General features: G+C 39.2%; 1 protein-coding gene across 1 annotated transcript; it reads left to right on the top strand.

Moving 5' to 3' along the window:
* Positions 1-7589, top strand: nrsn1l (neurensin 1-like). The gene is made up of 3 exons (XM_061255304.1): positions 1-112; positions 2181-2369; positions 4249-7589. Exons 2-3 carry the CDS (start codon positions 2187-2189, stop codon positions 4639-4641), a joined length of 576 nt encoding a protein of 191 aa, XP_061111288.1. The 5' UTR covers positions 1-112; positions 2181-2186; the 3' UTR covers positions 4642-7589.
* The last annotated feature ends 801 nt before the right edge of the window (positions 7590-8390 follow it).

Raw genomic sequence — 8390 nt, forward strand, 5'->3', positions numbered from 1 at the left:
CCACGGTACACGAGTTGGGGAACGTAAATCATCTGTTTTCCTACGAGGAGACGCGCAGAGCAATGGGTCGTAAGTGAAGGAGCAGGAGCGCGCGATCACTGTCCAGGGCTGGGTAAGACATAAATTATTATTCTCAGAACACACGGGATTATGCTATGTACAACCGTGGTCACTTTATTTTGAAATAAAGTGACAGTGTTTAGTGGCTTTCGAGACAAAGCAGATGTTTTATTTGTATTTTCTTCGAGGCAGAACAATACTAGCTGATGTGTACTGGAGCCGCTGTGAAATGCAACTGAATTGTGATTTTACGATGTGAAATCCGCGAAAAATAATAATGCAACTTTTATGTAGCAAACTGATCCAAAGATCGTCGTTTCACCTGTTCTCAGAAACGAAGATAAATGCAATTTGCAGGCAATGTGCCTCTATCGCACATTGTTGTTAAATATATGTTCTACTTTCCATAGGTAGGTTGACACGGTGTAATCGTGGCTTTAGTGATCGGGTCATTATTGTGGTTTCAACATTGTGCAGCTATTAGTTATGACGGAGAATCAGAACCTTGGAGAGGGCTCAGTTATAAGGGAGCTTTGGTGTGCCTAACGGATTGGTATCCTAAGCATCAAATGGCCTTGCACATCAAATGACATCATGTCGTGTAACAGGGATAGCGTAGGTCTTTTCTCCTATGCACGAATTGTCTCCCTTGTTTCCCCACGAATAGTTTTATTTTATTTATTTTTTTCATAAATAACATGTGTGAAATGTTATGTCATATTTTTATTGATTCCTAAACTCTACAATAGTATATTGACTATTTAGGAGCTTTGTACAATAAATAGGTACTGGGGATTGCAATGTATCTTTCACGTCACGTATCGTTATCCATCCCGTTTTTTAGTCATAGGCCTATAGCATATGCATTAATATCAGAAAACATCACGATGGAACTGGGCGATTTTACCAATGTGAATAAACAGCGTTACCAATTGAATACTTTCCCGCACATATGATTTGCCAGATTTCAGTAAACCAACTGAAGTACACATTTTTAAAATGAACTTTATCTCTTCAGCTGTCCACGAGTCTTACTAATAGGAAGTACAATACTTGGCTAATCAAAAAACACGGGGTTCGTTTTAAAGTCGGCTTGTGGCTTGGACGGTGTTAAATAGGCTAATTGAATCAAACCACGGTAGTTGGATTATATGACGACAAGAGTAATCTGCAGCGTTGAATACATTAAAGTTTTCTGGATAATAAACAGTACACATAATGTATGCTACAACGTGCTACAATATTATGGCATTTCAACCATCACAGCAAGAGCAATACAATTGAAACTCGACATGGCCAATAATATTAAATAATTTCCCAGTTACAGAATAACAGAATTTATATTCAACTGCAGATTGACTGTAGCCTTTTTGGTCACATGCTTTGCTTAGGGGCACAACAGCAATAGCCAGCCAAAGATCAAACACGTTCAATGATTCTTGTATGCCCAGAAAGGGTGTCCTTGAAATATACCCTCAGGCCTCACCTTAATAACTGGGATTAACAAATTAATTGAATGCTATGGCCCAAGAAAATCGTTCCATATGCATATGACAGCAGATCATCCAATGGTGTGCCTGTTCTCTAGTCCTTGGTAGCTCACAGACACACACAGCTAACTCACAGTGTGACTCATACATGGCGACCAATGCCTCTTGACAGATGTAAATAGCTGCCTGACAGTTGGTGGGCAGAATCTGGGCTTGAAAACGTGAGAGATTTGCAATGTGACATTTGTTTACCTCTCAGTTCAGGCTGTGTTTTTGTTCTGACCTCTCACGTGTCCACGTTGCCCAACCCAGTATTTCCCACAGTCGTTCAATATAATTGACAGCTGTGTCACTGTGCACATCCGTCACCTTCCCACTCACAAATGTATATATGAAGGCAAAGGGTTGATGGAAGCAGAGGCTGTTTGAAGGGAAACAATGGGGAACAGATTGTTTGATGACGAAACTCATCTTCGGAGGCCAGCACGCTCCATCAGGCAGAGGAAATGAGCTGGGTTGGTGTAACAGTCTGTGGCTCTACGGGCTAGCTGTGAGTCCGGGATTAATGCGGCTCCAGCGGCCGGCGGGGTTGCGTCTGCGGCTACGTGAGCTGGTTGTTGCGTGTTGCAGTGAAAGATGGCTTCCTGCTCGGAGATGTGCGGATCGGGGCAGGGCCCGGCCCCTGACAGCTGCCAGCGCTACGGCGTGCGCTCGTACCTCCACCACTTCTACGAGGAGTGCACCGCCTCCATCTGGGAACGCCATGAGGATTTTCAGATTCAGAGATCGCCGAGCAGGTGGAGCTCTGTCCTCTGGAAGGTGGGGTGATCTTCTGATGTCAGGCTGCATGGAATTCCGGGAAGGCCAAGGCCATACAGTGGGCACTAGAATTATTGCCATCCTTGATAAATATGCACAAGAAATGCTGTAAACTAAAACAAATAATTAATTTGTTATGCATTGACATACATGAGCTTTATCTTCTGACGTGATTTATTCATGATTCAGGGGAATCAACAAAAGTCTTACATTTTTCAAATAAAAACAGTATTTCCCCCAAAACAGGTTTAATAATGATTGGCACCACTGGTTTAATACTTTGTGTAAACACCCCAGGCAAAGGGGCTTCTCCTATAATTTGTGATAAGATTAGAGAACACATTTGGAGGGATTTTTGACCATTCCTCCATGCAGAACTTTTCACAATCATTGATATCCTTGGCATACCCCCTCTTCAGTTCAGGATCATAGGTTCAGTTCATGGGATTTAAGTCTGAGGACTGAGATGGCCATTGCAGAACATGGATGGTGTTTTCACTTAACCATTCTGTGTGGATGTTGAAGTATATTTGGAGTCATTGTCCAGCAGGACAGTCTACCTTAGACCAAGTTTTAGCATCTGAGCTGAGATTTTCTGCCAAAATGTCCCAGTCCTTTTTGAATTAATTGTGTCATTGATCTTAAATAGTACCCCTGGACCACTGGCAGCAAAATATCACCGAAACATCAATGACTCACCTCCATATTTGACAGTAGGTAAGAGGTGCTTCTCCATGTATGCATTCCTCTTTTGACACCAAATATGTCAATGGTGTGTATGGCCAAAACGTGGTCTCATCTGGTCTCACACTCTCTTCCAGTCATATTTCCAATGACATTTGACAAACTCAAGCTTGGTTTCGGTTATTGTGCTCCCTTGGTATTTAGCATGCTTGTTACCTCTGGAAGTGATGAATGACACAATATTGCTCTATGAGATGTAGATTAACTAAATGTACAAACTAAAGTAAAAATGTTATTGCCAATTTCACTTTGTTCATTTTATTTGCAATAATTGTTAGGGGTGCCAATAATTTTGACACAGATAGTTTTCAGAAAAAATATCCCATATGTATGAGCATAAAATAGAGATTATTTTCTGCATTGTTTATTATATGTAGCCTTTTTTCTTCATTTTTATTAAGGATGGCAATAATTCTGGAGTCCACTGTATACTGTATGCTAAATTGGAGGCTAGCACTATGATAGCTTGATGCCAATTTCTTCTGCACCAGAAAACAATGTTATCATACAGATCCTCTGACATGTTGCACTTATGACTAATGATTGACTAAGACAATTTATTTAATTCAATAATTGTTACTACTGAGTGTTCTTGTGCCCAGCAATAGTGCCCACTCTAGATGTACAAATTTCTGAGTTTAATTCCATAATAATTTAACTGGAGCCATTTAAAGAATATACTTGGAATTATCTTTTTTCAGGGGTTGATCAGTTCCCCATTGAAGGGCAAATATCAACTTTTCATGACCTTACCACTTCAGAATCAGGGTCTACACAGCTTCCATTCTACAGTAACATCAAATAAAACCAGCCATTATTTGGGCTGCTTTTAGAGCTAATTTTATAACAAGTGAGCATATTTTGAACCAATATTGGTCCTGATAGACCACGATGGCAATATGAAACCCGGGGGAATACAGAACACTTGTTGTCATCACTTTGTAGATGTAAACAGTTTTAGTCTTTATCAAAATAAATATAAAAAGCCAGACAAAATATTCAACACCAAGGATAAAGCATTGATAGAGCAAGATAAACAGCATTTCAGTAAGACAAAATTAAGAGTCAACCCTGTCAGTGTTTTTGAAATAACTAATTATCTCAAGCATGCTCACCTTCTTCTCCCCTGGTTCAGGTCTCTCTCGCGTTAGGAATGCTGATCCTGACCTCCGGGCTGGTGGCGTTGACCGTGGGCTACACCGTCCCATCCAAAATAGAAGCCTTCGGGGAGGGGGAAATGGTGTTCGTGGACAACCAGGCCGTGCACTTCAACCAGGGGCTCCACCTGAGCAAGCTGGCCGGGGCGGCGCTCTTCTGCGCGGGCGGGGTCCTGATGGCCGTGGGCCTCCTGCTCTCGGCCTTCTCCAGGGGCTCCTCCAAGGAGGAGGCCTACCTGCAGCACAGGTTCAAGGAGAGGATAGCAGACATGCAACCCGCCGCTCACCCCATCACTAAAGCTCCCACGCCGGGAGAGAGTAAGATCCCCGTCACACTCTCCAAAGTGCAAAACGTTCAGCCCACCTCCTGAAGTCAGACCGAGCGCGTGCAGCAGCTGCCATGCCATTGGGTAATGTCCTAAACAAGGTCAGCTTACATGATTCGGTAAGGAAAGAATACAGCCCATGACCTGTTAACCACCAGATATTCATTGGATGTTGCGGGGCAGAAGTAACACAAGGTAGAGTTAGATACATTTCAACATCCAGGAACAGGCCTCCCAGTCCCGTTTATTTATTTAATTTTATCCAGTGTAGTTCAACAGATATGTAGATGTGGTTGCTCATAAGTATTGGAGGAGAAAGGTAGTGAAGCTGTTTTGATTTGTTTTGGTGTATGGATCAGCACAGCTAGTCTGGCCTTCCAGGCACTGAGAAGCATCCCTATAAATCTTTGGCACAAATACAGTTGATACCTGAATAGCAGAAAGAACCTGAAGCATTATCCATTTTCCAAAATTGAGGCTCAAAAACGATAAAATGTGGACAACAGCCATCATGTTCTGAGCTTAGTGGACAGAAGAAAATAGTTTGTTTTTGCGTTCATCTTTGCAATCGATTCAGTCGGACTGCGAGAGACACCTTGATAAATGGGCTATTGATTTTTGGAAAACATTATAACACTTGCTGTTCGGCATCTAGGCCAGATCTCGTTTATTTATTTAGTTATTCACACGTCCCGCTTTGCCGGTGTCTTGACAGAATGAAACCAATGGAGGCAATCAACAGTATAATATGGTGAATACTACAGCTGGTAACTGTGTCAGGCAGTTCTGCACTCTTAATTTGAAGTACAGCAAAACAGCAACCAATAATCAAAGCCATGTTTTAATGCTGAGGGAAATATTACCAGCTGGACAAAATGTCTCCTGTATCTCTTATGCATCTTTTCTGGCTGTGAGTTCCTTATTAAAACAAATAAAACTGACAAAGCAGCAGGCTTATTATACCCAAGCCCAACCCATTAGGCCAGTATGTACTGAATGGTGCTTTTCCTGTCATTTCTGCTGATCCATTGCTTCAATAATAATTGCATTTTAGTACTGAAGAACCATAAAACTGTGTTGGCGTCATCCATTTCAATGAAAAATAGTGAAGCAGAATTCAAAATAATGTCCTGTCATCTTGAACATATTATCAGATCCATAATGTCAGTGCCGTATCCAATTAAATTAAAATTAAATGGGACATGCTTTTTGTCTTATTGTGAAGGTAGATCATGGTAGTTATGTTATTAATAAAGGGGTCTATTTGGAGTTGCGATTACAGCTTCAACTACCACTGAATACTGCACAACAGGAGGTCCAATTCAAATAGCTCTCTAAATATGTGCCAATATGTAGATAATACCTTAAGTAGATAATGAAGATCCAAGTCATTCTGTCATCCACGACTCATTAACAGAATTGTAATATTTTTTGGAACATATCGACAAAAGGAACTCAAAAGCCACATGAACGCAAAAGCCACATGTTCAAGAGATCACTCTTTAAATACTGAACAGCTACATTGTTGTCTTTACAGACAAACAAACAAATAAAAAAATAAATACATATTTCTCCAAATAGATAATTCCACGCAATTGTAATTCATGTCACTGGAAATGCAATGCATGACCACCATCAAATCACAAACTGAGATTAAGCCATTTCCTTCAATTGTCATTGCCATTGTATTCTAGACACATACTCGATTTTTTGTTCATTTTCAAATAGATAAACTATAATATGTGACAAAAATTGATATTATTCGTATTTGCCTCGCATAGCTTTTCTTACCATGGCTGTGTGGCATCAGAAATTATGTTTCTGCCATACTTTTAAATGGAGGAAAAGAATATACATATCACAAGCTCACAGTGAGATGGATCCATGCAAGTAGATTTGTAGGTGACCAGGAAAGCTCCAAGGCAAGCTTCACACCTGTGTCCTACAGCACTGAGTTTAACTGCCCTGGGCATTGTTCTGTATTTCATTTTTTATTCAAAATGACATGGGTGTTTCAGAACATTGATTGGTAATACATGTATGGAAACACATAAAAATTATGTAACCATGTAAGCTGACCTCATCAATACTATTCAAACCAATACCTAATCTCAACATCTGGCAGGTTATTTTATTTATATTTTAATTGTCATAAGGGTGACACATTATCTTCATTATTATACCATCTAAACACACACACACAAGCATACACACACTCGGAAGTGTAGTGGAGAGTGGAACAGAAATTCCGTCTCTAATGGGACTACTTTGTCTGTGAAACGTAATATTAAATATGAGTTTATTTTTGGAAAATAAGATGATCCATATAGGAACTGTCGTATGTTAGGTTGCTAAAGAGTAAAACCCTGAATTAAGACATGAACTGAAACTCCGGTTGAAGCTATTATTCTGGTAGACAAAAAGGTTATTATTCTCCAACCTATATTGGACTCTCTTTCTATGGGCATATTCAGATGTTGGTATTGAGACTGCTCTACAGTGTTAGTGTATCTCCAGTTATGCCTGAATATGAGTGAGAATCTGATCTAATATGCCTTCCCAGAAAAAGACCTTCCCCTATATGATAGAGATTATAGGTAATCCTAGAATAAGAGATTAGAATAGGGGCCTCTATTTACAGTATGTAGATTTCTGGTAAGCACATAGTCAAGTTATGTTATTGTTCCGTAGCTTGTCTTATGTTTTTTATGGTTTGGACAAAGAAAGGGAAAAGAAACAGTACATGATTTTCACAGTGGTTATTACTATGATGGTACCCTGCATTCATCTTGTACAACGACACCATTTTGGAGCAATCTGAAGCAGAGAAGCCATAAAGAATACTAGTAGACCATTACTGAAATTCATGTTATTTATTGTAAAAGAAATGCAAACAAGAAATAAAAAATTAAAAAAATCTAATGTAACCTAGCAGTAATATGTTTATTTTTCAATGGATTTGATGATTATTAAATTGATATCTGCGCACAGAACTGATTATCTTTGTTTTTTGTTCTGTGTCAACCCATTGTTTTTTGGGTATGTACTGTATGATGTCAGTTAATTACTAAATTAATAAACAGTTAACTGCACATCTTGACCTTCTAATTATAAAGTTCTCACTGACATTTTTGACTAAATTGAGTTTATGTCATAATTATGTTTTTTACAGGGCACTGACTATGTGTGAAGCTTTACACAAAAATACTGTTTAGAAGTATGAAAACATTTAACATTTAAAATGTTGTATCTGCTTGGAGCCCATTCACTTTGGTATCTTTGAAGCTCAATATCTCAAACCACTCAACACAGATAGAACCAATTCCAAGGTCACAACATATGAAGTTGCAGATATTAATTAATACATTACCATTTAAGCTTGAACTGAGAGGACATACAGACGTATGCTGTTCATCCAAAATCCCATTTTCAGCACTACAGATGACCACTAAGCACCGGTAAACATACAATTTTCAGCAATAATATCTGGTCACAAAAAGTTCAATTATAATGATGATTCACATACTACATTTTGCTAGCAGGGACAAACATAATGATTTAGTTCCAAATACATCAAAGCAAGCAATGAAGCTTTTTTAATGCACTCATTTTATTCAATTTATACAACATTTTCCAACCTACTCCATTAAGGACTTCAAATTGGTATGACCCCACAAGACTGAATCTACTTAATGCAATGTATTGCAATGATTATTCTCATGTGGTCCTCGAGTATCGAATGCATTTGCAAATTATTTATGCAATCACATAAAATGTACTGCCAGTTACTTATA

The sequence above is a fragment of the Conger conger genome, chromosome 9 (assembly GCF_963514075.1).
Source record: "Conger conger chromosome 9, fConCon1.1, whole genome shotgun sequence".
Classification (NCBI taxonomy): Eukaryota; Metazoa; Chordata; class Actinopteri; order Anguilliformes; family Congridae; genus Conger; species Conger conger.

What these genes read in the sequence shown, in the direction of transcription:
- nrsn1l (XM_061255304.1), top strand. Translation starts at nt 2,187, where the DNA reads ATGGCTTCCTGCTCGGAGATGTGCGGATCGGGGCAGGGCCCGGCCCCT. An exon ending in GGAGCTCTGTCCTCTGGAAG is followed by an intron (nt 2,370 to 4,248) that starts GTGGGGTGATCT and finishes CCCCTGGTTCAG; the next exon opens with GTCTCTCTCGCGTTAGGAAT.